General features: G+C 43.0%; 1 protein-coding gene across 2 annotated transcripts in view; it reads right to left on the reverse strand.

The window, feature by feature from the left end:
- Positions 1-24081, reverse strand: part of MSRA (methionine sulfoxide reductase A) — a 984506-nt gene that overhangs the window by 442713 nt on the left and 517712 nt on the right. For both annotated transcript variants that reach the window (XM_078649877.1, XM_078649878.1), the window contains exon 4: positions 18450-18554. In XM_078649877.1, coding sequence (XP_078506003.1) covers positions 18450-18554 — 105 coding nt within the window. The remainder of the gene's footprint in view (positions 1-18449; positions 18555-24081) is intronic.

Consider the following 24081-nt stretch of genomic DNA (forward strand, 5'->3'; position numbering starts at 1 on the left):
TGCACCATCTCCCCTCCGCCTGTCCCATCTCCCCTCCGCCTGCACCATCTCACCCTCTGCCTGCACCATCTCCCCTCCACCTGCACCATCTCACCCTCTGCCTGCACCATCTCTCCCCTCCGCCTGCACCATCTCCCCTCCGCCTGCACCATCTCCGCTCCGCCTGCACCATCTCACCCTCCGCCTGCACCATCTCCCCTCCGCCTGCACCATCTCACCCTCTGCCTGCACCATCTCTCCCCTCCGCCTGCACCATCTCCCTCTCTGCCTGCACCATCCCTCCCCCTCCGCCTGCACCCCCTCCCCCGCCAGCAGCTCTTTTAACCCTTTCCTCGTCGCCTTCTCCACCCGCCACCTCCCCCCCCTCCCCATGGTTTCCCCCTCACAGTTCTCGGCTCTTAACAAAGTGACTGAAATAAACTCATTAAATGTGCGTTGCATTCGTGCAGTGGCAGTAAAACAATATGAAACTGTTGCCTACGTTCTCCCTTACAAGTTTCCAGTAATAACTCATTGGCAGTGGAGTGAATGTTAAAAACGAACATCACTTTGCCTGACGCGCAAAATATACTTGCACCCTCAACTTTCATATATTAACATTTTTTCGTCAACATGGCAGTTATTTTGGGGACTTTTTATTGTATATAAGATAATAAAGCAGACTTACAGAATGCGTCCTACACTAATCCTTAGCCAACACACCGACATGAATAATTTATACCAGTGAGCGTTGGTTCTGCGCTCCGCTTTGCTTATGAGGTCAGACTTCAGTGGGTTGTGGCACTTATGAAGCATTTGTTTAGCAGAGAGTGCATTTTTTTGCCGAATAAAATCCATGCTGTGTTGCGCTGTATTCAATTTTTCCAAACAAATATTTCTTACTCATTCTGCGCACGTTCCCTTGCACGCAGATAACAAATGGTACGTCATTCCGCCATTTTATATGCTCATTTATGCATTTCTAAGATGTCAAAAAGGTGTTGCATTTTCAAAAAGAGAGATGTGTTCATAAGTATGAACGCATGATGATTCGTGCATGCGACACTGAGAGGTTGCGTTTAAATAGACACAGAAGACACACTCGCCCTCACCTTCGAGCAGGGCTGTGTTACACTGCGTAACCATATGGTGTCACCCCCATGTGAGGGTGTCACCCGGTGCGGTCCGCACCCCCCGCACCCCCCTAGTGACGCCACTGCCGGGAGGCACTGAGAAGACGCAGGTCGCTTCAAAAGGATTAAAACCGAGCAAAGATTCTGTCGGTAAGGAGGAGGCTCTTGCAGTAGTTACTGTATTTCCAGAGTTGGTGCAAACGGCCCCATTGCAACAAACAGCTACAGTTGCTGACCTAGATATGACTGTTACTGATGCTGCTCAACAGATGGGCGCTGAAACACCTCATGCAGCGTTACAACCTATAGCTGATGCTTTATCTCAAAATACTGCGCTCTCTGACTCTAATAAGTATGTGAAGACTTTATCTGAGCAGATGATAAATTCAGCTCCTACCAGTTCTTCAAACTCCCTCCCCCAATGTACTCTGGGAAATGTAGTCCAGTCTGGTAATCAACTCACTTCTGCTCTGGAGCTAAGTCTTAATTCAATGGTCCCCCATTCCGATGATCTTCTGGCTGAGCGTTTTTTAGATACAAGCGGGTCGGAGATCAGTGAGACTACTGATAAGTTCTACTCAGTTTCAGATCATTCATTATCGGAGGAGGACGAGGATGCCGAGTTCTATTGGTTGGATTATGATAGTGAAGCTGGCGATTGGCGCCTTAGCGAGGCTTCAAAGGATCTGAACGCAGTTGACCCCATGGATACAGTTCGCAAAGCTTCTGGCGCCAAAATACTGGTATTGGCAAATGATACAAGTGCGCATAACAGTGCGTATAACATCTCACCAGAAGAATCTGCAATAAATAATGGAGCTGCAGCGGGTAATTCTCAAGGTGCGGCAACAGAAGCTTTGGAAGAGGTCTCCCTTTCAACAATTTATCAAACCATTATCATGCATAGGGAGGCAACAAGGCAGGAGAATATGCGTACACAAGGTGCCTGTCGTAAAATGCAAAATTCTCTTCGCCGAGTCATCAAAACATGTACGGACACCTCAGCAAGGGTTGGCGAAGCGGAGGAGCGGATCTCGTCTTTAGAGGATGCTGCAGTTGCTCAGAAGGAACTTGTAACGGAGATTAAAGAACAACTTAAGGATATTCTGTGGAAACTCTCTGATTTAGAGAAACGAGCAAGAAGAAATAACCTGCGAATTTTAGGTATTGATGAAAATAAAGAAGGTGAGGATGTCAGGCAGTTTGTAGTGGAGCTTTTTATTGAGGCCTTCCCAGAAGTCACGCAATGGGACTGGAACCTAAAAATACAACGAGCACATAGGTTTCCATTAAAAAAAAAAGCAGTCCTCATCTAGTAGTAATAATGCCTATCCTCGTGCTATTTTAGTCTGCTTTAACAACGTTCTTGCTCGTGCAAAAATATTTGATCTAGCCAGACCAAATGAGAAGCGGATGGCCAAGAACTGTCAATTCTTTGTCCGGCCTGACTTTTGCTCAGAAACAGTGGACCGTCGTTGGCATCTCCGCCAGCTGATATCTTTATTTCAGGCTAAAGGAGCCCAGGTATTTTTGATCTTCCCAGTAAAGTTAAAAGTTCTCTTCAAGGGTCAAACAAAGTACTTTTTTCTAAGATATCTGCAAAGGAGTTCTTGGACTCTATCTAGCTTAAATGGTCTTATGGATCTTATTCAACTGGGATAGGAACATTTTCTGATATTTGCAGAGACTTAAGATGACCTGATTGCTGCATATTTTTTTTGAGTATTCTTATTTCTGATGGTAGGGTCATCTGTAATGCTCAAGACAGGGGAGCCCGCGGACACAGCGGAGCGTGGGTGCTCACCAACTTAACCATCATAAGGACCATGGTCCTGCTGCTCCACATGGGGGGTGAGGGGCATGGGGGGTGAGGGGCGTGGGGGGTGAGGGGCGTGGGGGAGAGACGGGGTGCATACTGGGGTGGGGAAAGGGTGGTGTTATGGTGGTGGGTGGTGGTCAGGAGACTGTTTGTTTTTGTAATAATGTGCTCGAGCTTTGAAAGCTTGTCCTATACGGTGCTAAATGAAATACTGTCTGAACTTATGCTTAGAGAATTAAATTTCTGTTCGACTAGTAAAGTGGGTTTTTTAGGCTGCCGGTTTATGATAATTTTCAATGGGGTGTGATAGGCTAAGCTGTGCGACTTGGAATATCTGTGGGCTGAACGACCCTAAAAATGTAGGATCTTCCACAAAATGCTTCAAATTATGCAGATAGACTGGAGACCCATATTCCCTGGAGTAGTCGAGGATATTTAAGATTTCCTGGGTATGGTTTAGTCGCCTGTACTCGTCAAACATCTACAATTAGGGGTGTCGCTATCTTGTTAAAAACAGGGGTTGAGTTGGTTAAAAGAGTGAAAGAAGACAAGTGTGGCAGATGGGTTGATTTGGAACTGGTGGTAAATAATCGTCCTCTGTCCATATGCTCGATTTATGCTCCTAACCTAGATGACCCCCAAGTGTTTAGGAATTTAAATGTGGAATTGGCAGGTTGGCCCCACCCAATGTTGTTTTGTGGCGATTTCAATATCAATATCTCAAGTCTAATTAATATATCAACGTTCCATGGTTATGTAGGTCGGAAGCCCCACGTTTTTAGGGACCTTCAGACCCTCCTTGTGGAACATGGCCTGATTGATGTGTGGCATTATCATCATCAAAATAAGGATGGCTATACATTCTATTCCATTCCGCACAATAAAATGGTGTGTCTTGATTATGTCTTTATGTCCGATCAATCTGTTGGGTCTGCTAAGATTGAAGTCACTCCTAGGACTATATCTGATCACAATTCCATAATTGTTAATCTTTTATGGGATCGTCCTATCAAACAGATCAGATCATGGACCTTTGAAAGGAAATTGCTCTTAGATGCGCAATATCAGGAACAGATGATTGCTTGGATTGTAGAATTTTTGAATATCAAATGGGGCTCAGCTTCTAATTGTGTTATCTGGGACACATTCAAAGCTGCTTTGCGTGGAGAAACTAAAAGATTTGCTTCCTATTGGTGGAAACAAGCGCAGCAGGAAATCAAATCTAGATTAGAAGCACTCCGACAAGCAGAATTTGATTTAAGTACTAATATCCGGCTGAGTCAAGACGTGGCCAGCAGTCAGAAACTGGTTGCAATAGCAAAGTCCAATCTGTTAGAACCACTGTATAAAGATCTTGCAGTTAAATATATACAATTTCGAACCTTAATGTATGAGTTTGGGGAAAACTCAGGCAAGGTCCTTGCAAAGAGATTACAGCAAAGGGCCATGGCTAATCGGATTGTCCGAGTTATGGACCAGTTCGGTAGAGTTCAGGAAACTCCTAGCGGTGTCATGAATGTTTTTGTGAATTTCTATTCTAGCTTATATATGGAAGATCCTACTATCACCCTGCAACAACAAGCTAGCATGGATCAATTTTTTTATCCTTTAGACACTCTGAGGGTCACAGTATAACAAAATGAAGCTCTGTCTGCACCTATCAGTTGGGAGGAGGTTGAAATTGCTATAAAATCCCTCTCTAATGGCAAAGCAGCTGGCCCCGATCTTATTCATTTAGAGTTCTACAAGACCTTTTCATCAGTATTCAAGCAGGAAATGCTAGATGTTTTTAGGTCTGCCCAAGCCGGGACCATTCCCGACTCCTGGCGACGGGCGATAATTGTCCTATTCAGGAAAAAAGGCAAGGATGAGTTGAACCCTTCATCATATCGGCCAGTAGCACTTATCAACACCGATAGTAAAATCTACTCGAGAATTTTAGCTCTTAGATTAGCTGAAATTATTTTCCCTTTGGTTTCGCCCTGTCAACACGGGTTTATTACCGGTAGGGACACAACCGATCATATTCGGCGTGTCATTGCTTTGCTTGATTGGGCGAAGGCCATGGGCTCTCCTCTTGGGGTGATCCTGTTGGACGCCGAGAAGGCGTTCGGCAGGGTCTCCTGGGGATACCTGTGGGCCGGTTTGCGCTGGAAAGGATTCTCCGTTAATTTTATTCAGGCCCTTCAAGCCCTCTACCTGGCTCCATCTGCTGCAATCCGTATTTCAGGGAAGGAGTCCGAGTACTTTCCTATCAGTAGAGGGACTAGACAAGGTTGTCCTTGTTCCCCCCTCCTTTTTGCCTTGTTCATCGATCCCTTCCTTTGTATGATTGAAAGGTCCCAGGGCATTTCATAAGGCATTGGCATATGCCGACGACATTGTTGTACTAACTGATAATGTTGGTCCGTCGTTCACTGCGTTAGAAATTCTTGCGGGGCGATTTGGTGCTATATCTGGCAATAAGTTAAACGTTGCAAAGACGCAAATTGTTCAATCTATAGCTATGCCTTTGTCACAGGCTCCTGCAGTTCCAGAGGCTACATACTTAGGTGTGCAAATTTCGGCTGATGTAGATCAGATCCCTGACCTGAATTACTCTCCTATAATGGACTCACTTCACACTGGGTTAGAGAGATTGGATCATCTACATCTTTCTCTTTTTGGACGTTGTAACATCTTAAAAATGCTTGTCCTCCCGAAATTTTTATATCTTTTCAGATCCATCCCACTCTTAATTTCTACGGCAACATTAATAAGAGCAGAAAGGATTTGTCAACGATTCTTATGGGGTTATCGCAGACCAAGAAGGGCGGCAAAGGGGACCTGTCTACCGCGGGAGTGTGGCGGTTGGACAGTTCCGAATTTGTTATATTATTACTGGGCCGCTCTGATACAACATTTTGGCGTTCACTTGCTGGGTGATTCAGTTGACATTCCTTTACATATGTCGCCATCTATATATGCAATATCGCTTGGCGATGCTGCCAAAGGAGTTCTAACTCGGGTCCTCGAACCAAGCTACTTAAAAAAAAAAAATTTAAGGTTTGTTAAGCCCTATTTTCGGTCTGGCAAAGAATCCGTCGCCACTTTCTTATCCCAAAGCTTAATTATTATACTCCATTTAATGCTCCAGGATTATTACCCCTAATATTTTACGAGGGTGTGATCATTAAATGGAGCTTTGTTGGTTTGAAGGAAATTGGGGATCTGGCTCAGTTAGGTCAGATGGCTTCATTCTCCTATTTACAGGAGAAGTTTCATTTACAATCCAATCATTTTTTTAAATATTTGCAGCTCAGAAGCTTTCTTGACAAGAATTTCCTTAGAAATCCTAATATGTTCGATAAGATTACCATTGTTAAATTAATACGAAGAAAGGCTAGATTAGCTGCTCTCTACCAGTGTCTTCTTTCTCAACTCCCTGATGATCTAGATGTTCAGAATACTAAGTGGGCCGGTAAATTTGGGGTCTCATTTGTAGATTTAAAATTTCCGTTAGAATTAGCCAGGTCGGTTTTGGTTTCTGGTACGCTTCGTACTCAAAGCTATATGTCAATGTTTAATCTCTATCATACCCCTGCCAAACTAGCTAGCTGGGGAGTTGTCAGAGGTGCTAAAGGGTCCTCCTGTGCTAGATGTAAATTTTTCTCTGCTGATTCTATTCACATGTTTTATGCATGTCCTGATTTGCGTTCTTTTTTAAATGAAATTGAAGCTTTTATTAATCAGTTAATTCAAACCCCTGTTAAGGTTACAGCGGAGTTAATAATAACTGGGTACGAACATTCAATGGCCTCTGAAAGAACGAGACACACCCAAGCTTTTTTGTTTATTGCAATGGCTATGATCAGACTGTGTATTACATCACAATGGCTTAGCGTGGAACCCCCCATTTTTTGTCATTGGAAAGCAAGGATGCTTGCATGGCACAAACTGGAAACGTCGGTCCAGTTGTTGAGAGGGAGGTGAAGTCGTTTGCTTGCTTCTAAGAATTGGGCACCTTTTGAGAATTGGCTCTCCAACTAAAAATTACTTTATTGTATTGTATAATCTTTTCTTTCCTTTTTTTTACCCTATGACATCTTTTTTGTTTTTCTATGTATAATTGTATGTTTTACAGTCTCCTGCCACCATGCTCTCTTTAAAGGAAAAATAAAAATAAAGTTAAAAAAAAAAAAGAAACAAGAAATCCAATATATAGTACAAAAGTATATTCAGCACCTTTAAGGTAAACCCCAGGTGGGGGCTGATCTACATCAAAGCCTGTGGACCGAGCACAAGCCGGGGAGCCAACAGAAGCTACAGGGGTGGTGCGTGGCAGGGACTCTCTTGCCCAGGAGTCCCTGCACAGCCTCGGTCATCTCGGCTGCGCCCCCTGGTAGCCACGCCCCCTCTTGACCGGGAGTTGAAAAGCAGCGTATCCCTTGGTCCTGGTGGGATGCTCACGCTACAAATCGAACACTGAAGGTGGAAACTGACCTGGGGCTGCCCTCTTTACCTCACCTTGCGGATTCTTATTGTTTTTGCCACCACTTCGCGCAGCACCTGCTTTGCGGGTGCCGCTTCGCTGCTCCAGGTGGGGGCTGATCTAAATCAAAGCCTGTGGACCGAGCACAAGTCGGGGAGCCAACAGCAGCTACAGGGGTGGTGCGTGGCAGGGACTCTCTTGCCCAGGAGTCCCTGCACAGCCTCGGTCATCTCGGCCGCGCCCCCTGGTAGCCACGCCCCCCGCTTGACCGGGAGTTGAAAAGCAGCGTATCCCTTGGTCCTGGTGGGACGCTCACGCTACAAATCGAACACTGAAGGTGGAAACTGACCTGGGGCTGCCCTCTTTACCTCACCTTGCGGATTCTTATTGTTTTTGCTGTACTGGGACATTATTGAAAGGCCATTGATAGGAAATTCTATTTTCAATTTAGAATCGGGACTCCTCCTATAAAGGCGTTTACCCACAAATGGTCAGCTATCCAGGATGACAAATGTCCTCACTGTAAAGTCTCGATTGAGAATATAGTTAATTTTTTGTTTGTTTGTCCCCTCTACGAAAGCCCTCGACGGAAGTGGATAAAACCTGTGTGTTTAAACCTAGGTACACGCAGGTGTATAGAGGCGCTAAGAATGCTGGAATCGGATTGCACACCCTGCTTGGCGATTGCCATTGCAAAATTTGTAGGTTGGTCATGGACTATACGCACCCGCACTTTACAACAGCTAGACACTGCTTGATGAATTAACTGACACCGTTCATTATATGGTTTGCTTTTAAAATATTCATGTTTTATTGAATTATTTTTAATCATTATGTATAAAGTTTCTCTAAAATTGTAATATGACAGCGCTATTGTTTAATGAGTTTTTTAAAAAGTATAATGATTTTAGTATTGTAGTATTTATTATGTAGTGTAGGTTGTAAAATTGCTTTTATGACATGCTGTCGAATAAAGCTTTGAAATTTGATTTGGTAAACCCCAGCACCATTGTACCATCCACTACAGTGGTAGTGTAAAAATTACTGCAGGCCTCTCCTCTGTAGCCTGGCTGTGCAGTTTTAAAACTGCAATTTCGGCATGTCACAATAACCCAGATTCATTAGCCTTAACCCTCCTTTAAAGTAATAATCAGTCCCCCAACCCCCCAAGCAGGGTGCATGGAATTTAAAACTAGGACATGTTCAGTGACAAGGCCCAAAAAGCAATTTTAACTGTAGCAGGGTTGTCTGTTCCACAAGAAAACATAGGGATTTAATATTCAATTCCATAATAATATCTCTGTCTGGGAAACAGCTACAAATTTCTATTATAGACTTTCAAAATATGAATTAAAAACCCAAACCACTGGTGAAGTCGGATTTGTAATAAATTATTTGGAAAATGTACTTTTAGAAAGTTAACTTTTTCCTGTCTAATATAGAAGCCTTTTTGTATGAGATCCAACTGTCACACAGGAGCTAAATAGCTCCCTTGAGGAGGTTTGCACTTGCTCCCAAAGCTGAGGCAACAACCTTGGGTGTGGGGAGGTGTTCTGTTCCTCTGGAAGGATGACCATATGGGCTGTGTCCAATAACTTGATTAACTTCAAAAGAGCCCTCCTTTGTTCCTAATTCAGAGGAGCATCAACCCCATTGGGAGAGGAGCTGCCCTCAGAACTGGTTTAGAGTGACCACTGAGGAGGGAATGCTCATTTCGCTGGACACACCTCTGGGATAGGCATATAGGCTCTGCACAAGGAGAGAAGCGTTTCACCATCTTGGATTTAGGGAGAATGTGGCACCGTGGTGCTGTTTATAGTAGGACACAAAGTAAGCGCTGCAAAAGTGTTGCCACTGGAAACTTTGACCCTACTGATTAGGGTGGACATGGAGATACCCCTCCTTACAACCTGGTGCCAGGTATAAATCTGGCAACCCACAGTACACTCCTCGGAGCACTTTCTGAACCTGTGGAAGAACATAAGAGGACTGGACCTGTTGTCTGTGACCTCAGAACAGCATAGAAGACTGGATCTTGTTCCTAGGACAAAGAAGGAGACTCAATGGACATGAGGCTGAGCTTCTGTTCAAGATACAAGGACACAACAAGTTACAAGAAGCCTTTCCAGCAACTTCCCAGATGACTAGTTCCAATTGGGCCTGCCATACATAGACCCTACTGCTGGCCTCTGCTGGAGTGAGTCCTGAACCACAAGTGCTGTCCCCAAGATCCTAGACCCTTGATTGGGTAAAAGTGTACTCCTAAAACCTGAGACTTAAAACGTTTTGGCTCCAAAGTCCTCTGGAGAACCGGGACCAACCTGCCAAGCTGATCCGATGAAGGTGCGTTGATACTAGGCCACAGATTCAGCTTTTTCTGCATCACAGCTTTTTCGCAGCAGCAAATCCGATTCAGCAGGACCTTCCAGAGACCTTACAGCTCCTTGTGGAGCCATCTTCAGCTACAGCCTTGCCCCACTGAAAGAATCTGAGCTTCAAAAAAGGGGCTCAGTCCACAGGGAGAAATCTTCACTAGTTGAAGGCGCCAAAAGTATCTGGCCAGCGAGGGACCTTTTCTGGTTGCAAAATGCAAATTCACCCATTCTGAGCTTTTCTGACAAAAGTCAATGGCTTCACCAAGATCTCTTCTAGTGGCTATACGACGACATGGAGCCCTCTTCAGCCACAGCCTGTTGCCTTGTCCTGCTAAGGATTTCTGACTTCCATTTCAGAGATGAAGTCTAAAAGTACAACTTCTGACTGGGTCAAACCTGGTTTCTATACCCATCCTGCGGTCTTGCTTAACTTGAGCCTGGGTACCAGCCAAGGACAACCAAATGGCGCTTTATGCGTTTTGCCACTATTTTCAGATTTGATCTTTAAAGATTGATAACTCCCTTATTTGATTTTTGTTGTTTTATTGTCCTTTCATTTATCAAAATGTACTCTACTTTTCTACAGTAGTTTGGGATTATTGTTGCTTTGTGTTTTGACTTTGTTACTGTTTTGGTACTGCATAAATACTTTACACATTGTAAGTTAAGCCTGTCTGCTCTGTGCTATAGCTACCACTGGGTTCAGCACAGGTTAATTTAGTGACTCTAAGGGTTCACCCCGACAATGATCAAGGTTACGGCTTACGATGGGTCCTCACCCTCTTAACCAATACCCCCAACTTCTTACAGGTACAATACCCCCTCCCCTCAATCCCACTGTATTCTGGTAGACAGAAGTTATCTTTAGGGTGCATCAATATGGCAGAGAACTGCAGCTTTAATTAGCCAGAAGAAAATTGAGTCACTGCAGATCAAACAGCTCTTCATGCTTTATAAATCTTGTGGCTCATTGAAATATCATTTTAACATAGCATTTTTTATATAGCGCATAAGTATCAGAACATTTAAGGATATCACATATATAGATTTCAACCCAGTAACCACTCAAAAAATGGAAACTTTCGCCTATAGCAAAGGCCTAACTCAGCATCACGCAGAGAAAGATCCCTTAAGTCAGATACTGTTTGAAGCATTCCTAATTTTCGTATCATGAAATTCCTACCTGAGGCAACGCTATCAGAAAACATAATTCTGGTTTAGGGCCATTTTAGTAAATTATATTTGTGCAGCTGTTCTTCCACTCACAGGAACAGTCACATCTGCTCATTAGCAGTACAATGCGATTTTCAGTGTCTAATTATATGGAGATGATGGATTCTTCATGCACAGACTAAAAAAGTACAGTCCTTGAGAATGAGTTTGCAGTAAAAATATCCTCCAATTAAAAATCGGCAGGATATTAACCTTTCAAGTTTAGGTGCTTGAAAATAAGAGTTTGGTGACAAACACAAAAAAAAACTTGAAATGTGTTGCAGAAATGACTTTATTACAGAAGCATACACATCAACATATGAATTACATTTGAATCTCTGCTATGAATGTAAATGGCAATTACACTATGTTGTTTCATGGCTTTGGACCCAACACTTGCCTTCTTCTCAATAGAAACCTCTCTATCTGTTGAAACAAAAGCACTGTGCCATAAGATTTAAGGATAAAGATAATGAAAGGCAGTGAAGTATCACATTCAACACCCCTCGCAACCTATAGCACAGTAAAGATGAATGAAACAGACTTAGCGTTTGTAGACTGCAGATACCAAAAGCACGCCTAACCACCAAACTAAACTCGAACAAGACCAGATGCGATGGCTGGCATAGCAGGCGCCCTCTACCACACAAGTCCAGTAAAATCTATAAGCCTTTTTCGTTTATTGTCCGAATATCCTTTGGTGCTCAGGAGGAGGAAGAGCAATATATTCTTTCTCAACTGGAAAGGTCCAGAAATCAACAACTAAGTTCTCCAAGCACACAGAAATCGAAAGTTGAGGTCATGGTTTCAACAGTTCGCCGATGCGCCCTATCGCGCCCGCTTACATTGTGATTTCTGACACAACACAGAACTCTGTACACAAGATACGATTGAACAAATTATCAGCCTACAGCATTAACTACAGTCCCACACACAGGATGAAGACAACTCGAGATTAATGGTATGGCGTACTCATGAAAGCTTCTCATACAATACACATATCAACAATAGTCTACTTAAGCAAACTGACTATAAAGCCCTGATGAAGTCTGCTGTGGCTGGAACAGCCAGAGACAAAACACGTGTTGGCAAAGGGCGTGTATGATAAGAAAGAAATAAAAGAACTGTTGAAACCACGACCTCAACTTTGAATTTCTGTGTGCTTGGAGAACTTTAATGTTGATTTCTGGACCTTTCCAGTTGAGAAGGAAAAGCTAACCAAACTAAACTGTTCCTACAAGTGAAACTACAAAACAATACCCCCTACAGTATTTCTGCTTTCTCCCCACTCATCCTTTTCCGCTACCTCTCCATCTATGGCTGAGGCGTGCCTTGCCAACCACACCTACAGACGAAGCAGTAAGTACCAATGCCGAGGTAAGCCGGGAGATCCCTCCTCACTACAAAAGACCTGGAAGCTCCGCCAGGCTCTTGAATCTATTTTGGAGTTACCTTAAATCCCTAAAGGAGGCTCAGCCCCTACCATTCATTTGTCAGCTTGCGATCTTGCTAGAAGGCACTCACCTCTGAAATGTTTTTTTTTTCCCAATGGTGGTGACTTTTACTAAAGAATGAAACGTACTATACTTACAGGAACATGGGTGTGCTGTTTCAACCCGCCTTCTCCAGGAGTTGTCCGACCGGGGTGGGCTGATCCTGACCTCCTATACAGTTTTTCACCATGAGAGGTCACGGATATGCCACTCGGAAGGTGGTTGGGTATTTAAACATTGGATTATATCGCAACTGTGCTTGTATCTCATTTGATTTGTAAAATGGTACGGGACCATAATGTATCTTATTTTACAGTATGTCCTATTGAAAAAAATTCTGTTTATTGTTTGATGACAATGGAGACACAATTCGCAATGTGGTAAACTGTAGATGAAAAATGTTTTTTAAAAAAGAATGAAACGTACTATCTCGACAGGGATGCGCTCTTTCCTTCAATTTCTTGTAAGTAGGTTCATACGGAATACTGAACAATGCCATGGTGGCAGAGCCTGGGTTCCACTGTGCTAAACTGAGCTAAACAGTTTCCATTTATTTTTATAATAAAAATAAATGTTTATCTTTAGTACACTGAAATTGCATACCCTCAAATAAGAACGAATTTCAGACCTGAGCTTCATTCATACTATAAGAAAATTCATAACTTTTTTAATAGCTGTAAAGCGGAAGCTGTATCAGCAAAATGATTACATAAAATCATGTAGTAATTGTATATTTTAAAAAAGTAGCTGTAGAAAAACGTGTCGCTGGTTTAAAAAAACGGATGAGGGGCAAATGAAAGGAGTTTAGAAAGCAATGGGGAATCTTAATAGACTATTTGAGAAAAACTTTAAGGAACTGCAATGCTCCAAAAGGTTACTAGTACTACATGTCCTTCACAGTTCCAAACCAGAGCAGTATTACCGTGAGTAGGAAGATACATTACTTTGACTAACCAATGTAAACCGACAGACCTGGAAGACGATGAACGTCCTTAAAGAGTATGGACTGATAGAACTGTATGCAAAAACGTGGTCCTAATGCAATAAAATCTGAACAGAAAGGAGGGCGGGAGGGTGAAGTTGGGGTTGAATACTATAATTATTTGGTCAAAATGTAAATAAAAACATATATAAACCTAGGCAATCAATTATCATAGGAACAATATCAGATGTTACCATATCCCACCACAGACCTGTTCCACTATTCTTTTCAGTTTGGGGCTTAAGACCATTAACTTCCCAACTGGGATTGAGCCCTATTCAAACACCTTAGTCGTCTGTGCAGGAGATAGCTCAAGTACTTTCACCCTATCTTCTCCCAACCATCTGTTGGACAACCCTCTCAGCCTAAAGAGCAAACAGATCATTCCCTTCCTTTGGGAGAACTCTAAGATTGTTCACTATCTAAAATGTTCTGCTGTCACAAAAATATCGATTGGAAGTAGTGGTAAACTGTTTGTATATGGGCGATTGGCAAGTAAGCCCTGGAAAAATCTACCACGTAAACCGAGCAGATTTTGCCGTGCTAATAAAGATCCCATCTGGCTTTCGTTTGATGACTGTGCAAAGAGCTATCCCTCCAAAGCTGAGTCTGGAATTGCTGGATCTAGTCAAAATTTGCAGTGTTTAACTTCCCTTCTGGAAATCATGAACTATGGAATTCTGGGTCAGTAGTATACTGCAAGTGTCACCTAATTAAGGAATACATATAGTAATCACCAGATGAAAAATAATGTGCCTGATTGAACATAATTTAAAATGAGTATCTTAAAAAATAGGCTCTGTCAAAAACTCAACCTTCCTGCTGGTCCTGTTCCTCTGCAGGAAGGCTGAAGAAGTGAGGGTGGTGCATGCAATGGATCCTTAGTGCAGAAGAGGGATGCAATAAACCTCTATGTGCATGTTTCCAGTATTCCAGTGGGGCTGAAAGATTCTCAGACAGCTGGACATGAGAGTGGGTCACACATAACATGAGTAAATGGATTTTTAAAAAAAGCTAAATACAATGCTAAATTCTGCTGTGTTCGTCAGTGACATTATGAATAACTTAAGTTACCGGATATATGCCTCTATTGCACTTCTACCCCCAACTCCCTACTTCCTACCCTGAATGTGAAGTGGGGGGTTATCCTGTTTTGGGCGAAAAGGGATTACAAGTTTTCCTTTTTAGGCACTTATCTATCTGTAAAAAAAAGATGTTGGAAATTTGTCAAGAAAATGGGCTGAAATTCTGGAACAGCATGTGTATGTAAAATGGTGCCATAGTACCACTTTCCCCTCACCCTACCGCATTGCCACTTGCACATAGATGATACCTCCCCCCCACCGCATGGCTACCTCTGCCCCACTCCCCCTCTTCCTTCCATACATGCTTCCCTGTTTGCAGTTACAACTGTTTTTCCGACCACTTGGTCTCCCTAGCCCCAGACCACATTCTTCCTTGCTGCTTATCATACACACCACGCCATGGGGTCTTAGCGGTCACCTGTCAAGGCTGAAGTTTAACTACCCGGCTTCGACAATGGATGCCTGACATCCCTAACGAGCTGACCAAGTTATCTGCTCCCCAATGACTACCACGCTTGCGGCACTGTGCGATTACATCTCATTTGCATGCGCCCCCACACCCTACTAGGGAACGGGACGTCTCCTTCTCCTTCATGTGCCTCGCAGGTGCTCTGACAAGCCATGACTAGCAGACGGTCACTGATGAGCACACCCACAACACTGAGTTCTTCTCTAAGCTAGATTAAGAGCATAAAAGAGAAAATGAAGACCTATAGACTCACAGTCGTTTTCTCTCACGTTGTATCCTTTTATTACTGAATGCACACATGATTGCGAATTCCGGAACCAAAATCAATCACTTCAACGCCGCCGGACCTCCGGGTTGTCGGCCATGTGGCTGTGTCATTTCCTTTTTTTTTGTGTAAGTGCTACGAATTTGACGATATGCGGCTGGCCCGGATGGGTTGTCAGCAGAACGCTGTGTACTGTATATTTCCGACAATAAAGGTCTTTTTAAAAAAAAAAAAAAAAAATAGTACCACTTTCCCAACATTCCCTGCTGCAGATGTGCCAATTCGGAAACATTTGTTCCAGGTGCACTAATACCGACTGGTATGATAAGATTTGCTGATCAGCCGAGTAATGGCGAACTGCTTAGATTTTTTTAAATAATGGGCGTGAACTTGCTCTATTCTGAGTAAGTCTGTTATTTCCATTCCTCTGGACAATGTAATGTCTGAATCACAGTAAAGTTAACTACGGTGTAAATTAGGGCTGGACGTAGTTTGCGTAGTAGCGCTTCGCGAAGCTACGCAAAGTGCACTTCGCACAACGTGAGCTATGCATAGCACTACGCGAACTGCATAGTAGCATGTTCGCACTGTGCAAGATGCCGTTTTCAATGATTGCACAGTGCGGACAAGCATCCGGCACTGTGCAATCATTGAAAACGGCATCTTGCACAGTGCGAGCTGTAGTTTTCTGCCGCTCAAGGAGATTTTTCCTCGAGTGGCAGCTTTCTCAGCGCGGACTGGTAGTTTCTCATCGCGAGCGGTCGCAAGCATACGCGACCACTCGCAATGAGAAACCAGACCTCCCCGCGTTGAGAATCTCGCAGGGAGGTTTGTTTTCCACACTCGCGATCGGCAACTTGATGTTGCTGATCGCGAACGAGGAAAAAGGCTTGCCAGGATGTAATTTTGCTTGTCGCGGTCGCCAACTTGACGTTGAGGACCGCGAGCAAGCAAAAAATGACTGCTGCACTACGCTACGCGTGTTCGCACTGTGCTACGTGCAGTTCGCGTAGTTTGAAGTTGCGCAAACTACGCGAGCGTAGCGTAGTGCTTTGCCCAGGCCTAGTGTAAATCTTTCATTGCAAACTTTAGATCCACATACTCAAACAAACATTAATCAGGAGCCAATCACAAAAGGGGATAGGTAGAACACTGCCTGGAATACCAGTAAATAATTTGGCCTGGGAGTGTGATAGAAATCAGAGATGACAGTAAGCAGCATTCCTAGCACCCTCAATTTAAAAGATTACTCCTGAAGAATGACTAATATCCTGAAACTTGTCTAGAGATATACAGGACTGGCTGCCCCAACAATGGCGAATACTAAAGACTTTCCACTAAAGTGAGTGTCATTATGGACTACATTTACCACAGTGCATCTGGGCAAACTGTGTACTGGTATGCCAGACAGTTATCTCCCTCCCGCATTTTAGGTCTCGCCTAACAGTGCAAATGCGCTGTCGCTGCAAGGGGTACTTTTGTCCACTATTTGCATCGTAAATGTGTTTTTTTTGTTTCATATTGGCTTTTTTTTTGTATCCGACAAGTATGTTGTTGGTATCGGCATTGCGCAAATGTCATTAGGGAAATAAGTACATTTGTATTATAGATATGCAGGCATGTTAACCCAATTGCCTTGTAGTCAAAAAAGATTAATAACACTTGCCTAACTTAATGTATTGTTTAACTTAATTTTTTAGCCGATTGGCATGTAAGCTGTGCATGCACTGTCCTTGTTTTTTTTTAACAATCAGATTAACATATACACTGCGCATGCTCTGTACTTGCGAGTCTATTGTCGTCCATGCATCACACATCGTTAGTTTTTTCCGATTTTGATTTTTGCCCCTCCCCCTCGTTATACGATAGGCATGATTCAAAGCCTTTAAAATGCACTTCAATCTGATGTTTCAACCATAACACACACTTAAAAACAACATTTATTGTCTTTTAGGATTTACAGGAAACAACCCCAAAGCAATGAAATCCCAATAAAGATTTTTTGCACCCCCAGGGTCAGTGATAGCCTTAGGGTCAGATGCTCAGCCTGGGTTGCACTTCCTGTCCCCTGAGTTAAGGCCTCATGATGGTCCATAGTGTCAGAGCCTGGGACTGTTCCTATGTCTGCACCCTCAGGGGTCAGTGATAGCCTTAGTGTCAGACGCTCAGCCTGGGTTCCCTGAGTGAAGGCCTCATGATGGCCTGTAGTGTCATAGTATGAGCCTGTGTCTCGCGCTTCCTGTCCGCGCCCTTTACTGAAGGCCTCATGGCTCCAGGATGCATCTGGTGATGGCCAGTTCTGCCCGTCCTGCACCAAGCTCTGTGCTCCCTCAGTGAAGCTCTATTACCAACACTCGGCGCCCAATGCTTGCAGATGAAAGATCAGTGAATGCTTTATACCAGGTCGCAGCAGTTACATTGCCTTATGCAAAGCTTCTCATTGTTAAAAAGAGCGCCATTTCAGATATTTATCTCTTTACTGAACTTCACCACTTGGTTTTACTCAAGATAAAGTGTCACTCACTTGGCAACACAATGTCACTCTTACACACACTGAAGCCATGAAAATACTATGCATTAGCAATCTTAAAACTAGGCGGCGGTGTGTAAGTAACTGCATTCTGCTTTTGGGCATGCGCATACACACAAAAAGTAGTCCCCTTGTAGTTTTACAAAAAACATTCACAAACACTGGCAAAGGCAAAAGGAGGCCATCAACGGCAGACCTGTTGGCTTTGACACTACTATTGTTTTTTATTATCCTTATTATTATGTGACTTGTATGGCACACTTGGAGGCTGCTGAAGATCGTGTTCCAATCTACATGAAGTAGACTCCAGGAGGAGGGAGGGTTTGTAACACTCCAATGATACAGGCTCCTATTGGCTGTTTCCACCTCAGTGGGCGCATGCGCACACCACAGGCAGCTGTAAGAGGCGCAGGGAGGGAGGGGAGGGGCTTCAATGCATTTCTGCTCCTCGCTTTGTCTCTTTCTCTATCAATAACACTCCAGCAATCATATTTCTGGACCCCGGTGCGATTTCAAGGTTCATCTCTCCTGTGCAGCGCAAACACTAATTATCCCAGCTGTAATTAGTTAGATAATTAAATACCGGCTCGCTCGTCACTCTACCTTGTGTAAATACCGGCTCGCTCGTCACTCTACCTTGTGTCGGGTCGTGACTCTCCCAGAAGACCTTGAGCAGTTTCTCGAAGCTGATGTCTTCCGCCCGGTAGATTACACGTACCACCTCGGCGTGGCCTGTATTCCCTGAAAAGCGACAACACAATCGGTTAATAAAGATATTATAATTGTTTAGCAGAACCTAAATGCGCTACCTCAAATGACTGATAACGGCGCTTTTCTTTCGGTGCCAATTCCATGTTCCATTAGGACAGGTTTTTTTTCTACATGCCATTTACTGAATGGGCGACCTTGTGTTTTGTTAGTCTTGTGTTTTGTTAGTCGGCAGTAGTATTTCTATGGCTTGCAATTCAAGCTGCTTCTCTTGTACAATGCGCACAAATGTGAACACAAACAGAATGTTCACCTGCGACACTGACTTTATATTCGTGCACTGAAAGCATCTACCCCTACCGCCCTCATCCCAGTCATTGCTTTTGAGATTAATCCACCTCCAAGACAGTAACAACTCAAGAGATTCTGAAAATTAAAGCCCCGTCCGTCCTACTGGGTGCCACAAAGGGGTTGACATTCTTTGAATCTACCTGTTTGGTTACCTGTCCCCGGGACAAGGACACAGGAGATGGAGGTGGGTCTCCTGCCGGGCTTGAGATCCTGCTCAGGGTACCATCCCTGCCCCTTGGGCATGCAAGGATCTTCTGTCCATCGCTGGAGCAGCTGGCGATGAATATCTTTACTATATATTGAAACAGCATAACCCAGTTTTCCCCCAAGGAACTTGGTAATGTAATGTACAAGGAGAATATGTGCCTGGAGGAATTATTTCTACTCAACTTCATCTTTAAGCTGGTCAAGAATATGATCCGACGACATCGACAAAACGTTATTGTTTAAAACCAATGACGTAATGATGTGAACCTGGATATATTTATAAGGATTGGATCAACAAAACATAATATCCATTAAACATGATTACAGTACAAATAATATTTCAGATACAGCAGTAAATCAACACACCAGCACTGACGCCGCCTTATGATCCCTATTTTCACATACATTAGATTTGGCGATCCAAGGAAGCGCAAGAATCCTCCTAACCATATAGGTCCGAAACACCTAAGTCCATGAGATACAATCACCACGTTTCAACTTTGAATGAAGAACTAAATGCACCATGCGGTTGGATATAAAGTAATGATTCAAAGGGGGCTCATGCATCTTCAGCAACACTTGATCTTGACAATGGGTGTGAGTCAACTAGGTTGGGGAGGCGCTCTCAATCTGAATCCATGCCAGTTCAAATGGTCAATAATGGACAGAATGAGATCGTTGAACAGGAGGGAACTATTAGCGATCTTCAGAGCCCTTCACAAGTTTAGGACCAGCATCTATCGGAAAGATTATGCTATTCTGGTCGGAATGCACAATAGAGTACCCTTTCCCTACATTAACCATTAGGGGAGCACTCAATCCAAGACCCTGAATCAAGTGCCGACTCTTGTAACCCTATGGGCAGAAAACATATGTTATGCATATCAGCAATAAACATGAATGGAAAAGACAATGTACGAGCAAATCTATTGAGCGGGATCTTTCGATCTTTCACACATCTATCATTATCAAAGCCAACATTCAGGGAGATATGCAAGAGGTTTTGGACTCCTTATCTGAACCTCTTTGCTCACAGAAACAATGCCCTACTACACAGGTGAACGCCTGTTGATGAAGCTCAAGAGGTTACTTTATGCAATCCCTCCGGTTCCTCTTATTCCAGTGTTACAAAATACCACAGGAGAAGGAGGATGTTATCTTGGTGGTTCATTATTGGCCACAACAATACTGATTCTGTATACTGAAAGCTTTTGCTTCTCACCTTTCCTGAGTGCTGATATTATTCCATTTTCCTATGAGACCATTAACTCTACCTCCCCCACTTACCCTAAATGTATAGGTTTTGAAGTTTAGAGGTTAGGTTTGTTAAGCAAAGGTCTCCCAATACAATTGGTTGACATTTTTCAGAGCTCACATGGACTATCTACCTTCAAAGCTTATTCCAGACACTGTGGGGCCAAGTCACAGAACTAATCTGAGATAAAATCCTAACTTTACGACTTTCGGTATACACAAAAGGCATTTAGTAGTAGTGAAGTTAGGACGCCTAACTTTACTACTTTTAAATGCCTTCTGTGAATACCAAAAGTAGTAAGTTTAGGATTTTATCTCAGATTAGTTATGTGAATCGGCCCCTGTGTGTCTTTTGGTAGGTGATGCTCTTCTCATGATCTATAAGCTCCATGCTGTCCTTTTTCTTCAGCTTTACAAGACTTACAATTCTTATTAGATAGTTTTCACTTAAATCTTTCACTATCCGCAAGAACGTCACAATGGCTTGCTATCAAGGCATTTCAGGAGTTTTGGAAATCCCAGAAATGAAACTGATACATTAGTGCCAAGAGTCTTCAAAAGCTTCTCAGTCACAAGATCCTATTTCATGAGATGTTTCTCCCTGCTTGGTACATTCCTTCAGTGTTGAGACTTTACAGTGTCCTCTCTTTTGACCCTTGAAGACAGTGGATGTTAAATTCCTATCCTACAAGATTTCTTTCTTTTTTTTTTGCTATAACATCTGCTTCTAGGATTGGGGAGATTTCTGCCTTGTATCGTCCTATGTTTTTAGATTTTTTGATGATGGATTAATTTTTAAAATGTAACCCATCTTCCATCCCTAATGTTACCTCTTCTTTCCATTTATCACAAGAGGTGCTACTCTCTTCTTTTTATAATTTTCTTTCTATAGAAGAAGAACATCATTTACAAACATTTTGGGTATTAAAATAGCACTATTGATTTATCTTGGCAGACGACGTGCTCAGAAAATCCGAACACTTGTCAGCGCACCCTCCTACTTCAATCCCCAACATTACAAGTGAACCAGGAGGTGTAAATTGGGCGGGAGTAGGAAACATCATAATCCCTCCATTCCAATCCCCCTTCCTGGTTCATTTCTTTTATTGACAGAGTGGGAGGGAGGATTGGGGGAACTGGGCTGCCACTCCCACATCTTATCTCTCCCTCTGCCTACAGAAAAATGGGATTGGGCTGCTGGGTGTGGCTAGGAAGGAGCAGGAGGCAGTGACAGCTCTCCCTAAACTCTCCCCAACCCTGCCCACCAGCCAGTTCCTGGGCAAAGACCTGGAAGGAGGCAGGGAACACCACCCAATCCTTCCGATATGCGTGTGCTGTCACATGTTAAGTCACACTTGTATGATTGAGACAGCCCAGAAATGATCACCGGACTGCATAATTTGGGAGGTTTTGAGTGTCCAGACAAAACTGGGCACCAGTAAACTTTTTCCCACCACCCTATCTCTAAAAGATGATTAATGACAGGACAAAATAAAATACAAAAAACAGAAACTGGGCTGGGCTGGGGGGCTACAAAGGTATAACCTACTATAGCTAGGGGTAGAGGTGTTAGTTTAGGTGAGGAGTCTAGAACAACTGAGGATCCGGGCATTCACATATTGGAACTCCCATTATGGAATAAGGCCTATTACATATTGTGACTCATGATTCTTAATCGTATTGTTGTTTTCCTTGTCCTTATGGTGTTCATTGTCCTTGTTGTGTTTTTATTTTTAGGGAAAAGGGAAGATAAGCCATGATCTTACCTTAAGTGAGGGTTCTTTGCAACATCATCTAGAATGCTGGTTGAAGGGGGATCTTTGTGAAGCAGTTAAATGTTATGTTAAAATTTCTTATAAAGCGCTTGTACACCGATTAGTTTCTTGGCACTAAACTTAGGAATTTTGCTGGGACCTCATGTAATGAGTAGTCGACAATATAGTTATAGGCTTGGATAAATAGCCAGGTCTTAAGGAGTCTACGGAATCTAACAAATTCAGTACAGGTTCTAATGTCTAAAGGGAGAGTGTTCCAGAAGCTGGGGGCCAATACTGCAAACCTGCATCCGCCTATCGCTTCCGTTTATAGGAAGGAATGGATAAGAGGTTCTTGTGGGCAGAGCGCAAGCTCTGTGCGGGTAGGTATTTCTTGGCAAGTCTGGATATAAATGTAGGGCTAGCACCATGCAAGGCTTTAAATATGAGACAGCCAACTATAAACGCACATCTTTGAGGGATGGGGAGCCAGTGTAGCTCTTTCATAGTGGGTGTGATGTGTTTCCATCTAGGTTGTTGGGAGATCAGCCTTGCTGCCTGGTTCTGAACCACATGCAGTTTTTTAGTGAGGTAGAGCGGGATGCCAAAATAAAGAGAATTGGCATAATCCAGGTGAGATATTACCAGGGCTAGAACCACCTGGATTAAGGCTTCCCGGGTGAGTAATCTCCTAATCATCATTATCTTCCTCAGCTGAAAGAAACAAGTGGAGGTTACAGCTCCTATCTGGGATTTCATAGTGAGATCGCTATTGATGATAACTCCAGGGTTTTTAGCTGAGGAAGAAGGGTTAGGTGGAGAGCCTAGTTCACTTGGCCAGAAATGTGCGTTCCAGGGATTCAGGGAACCACCTATCAGAACACTTCTGTTTTATCAGGGTTCAGTTTTAACTGGTTGTTGTTCATCCAGTCATGTATATGTAACATTGTTGCCTGGAATTCAGATATCGAGTCAGATGAATTATCGATTGAGAACACCAGTTGCAGATCGTCTGCATAATATACATGCAGACCTTCCTATTTTTCAAGGAGTATTCCTATGGGCACTGGCTGTACTCTTGAAGGGTCCTGAATCAACATATAACTTTTTATGTAAGATTGTGGTTGCTTTTCATCAATATCGGTTGTCCCAATCCAATATGTACCTTTAAATTGTACATTTCCCCACTGTGGGTATCAGTAATAGTAGTTGATGGAATATTTGCTTTCTGTGGGGAACATGCTGCTACTGTTCCTGATACCCATAATGCATATATCAGATCTGGGGGACCTATGTTTAAAAATATATATGTATACTCGAAAAATCAAGTTGTATGAGCTAATAGATTCCACTAACCTTTCAGGGCAACACATTTCAAGAATAAATTAGGTCAGGATTATATGTAGCCTCAATAAAAATTTGATTCCTTGAAAAAAGTATTGGCTGTTTTTAATGTTTTCAGAAATAGGAATAAATATGTTTTTCCAATATTCTGGAGAGTAAGACACATTTCTTTTGGTCATTATTTAAATATCATTAAGACAAGTAATAACAAGAGCAAGATTCTCCTGTAGGACACAGATAACCACTGGGGACTGGTGTTGGAGGAAAAGGTGCCAGACTATGACTCCCTACCTCCTAAAGTTTTTGACATAATAGAACAATCTTAGGTATGTTTATTTCAAAGAATTTTGGTGGGAATCTGTCTAACCACTGAGCTTTCCCATATGGAGGATCATTAATTGCTTTACTTATTTCCTCCTCTGTAATATTCCAACCCAATGCAACCACCAGTCCAACACTTTACCAACTGTTGATTAGACAGGAGTGGGAATAGTAAATCTAACCCTTACGAAGTCCAGCACTTTCCCTACTGTTGATTAGACTGGAGTGGGAATAGTAAATCTAACCCTTCCGAAGTCCAACTCTTTCCCTACTGTTGATTAGACTAGAGTGGGAATAGTAAATCTAACCCTTCCGAAGTCCAGAGCTTT

Source organism: Lissotriton helveticus, chromosome 6 (genome assembly GCF_964261635.1).
Source record: "Lissotriton helveticus chromosome 6, aLisHel1.1, whole genome shotgun sequence".
Classification (NCBI taxonomy): Eukaryota; Metazoa; Chordata; class Amphibia; order Caudata; family Salamandridae; genus Lissotriton; species Lissotriton helveticus.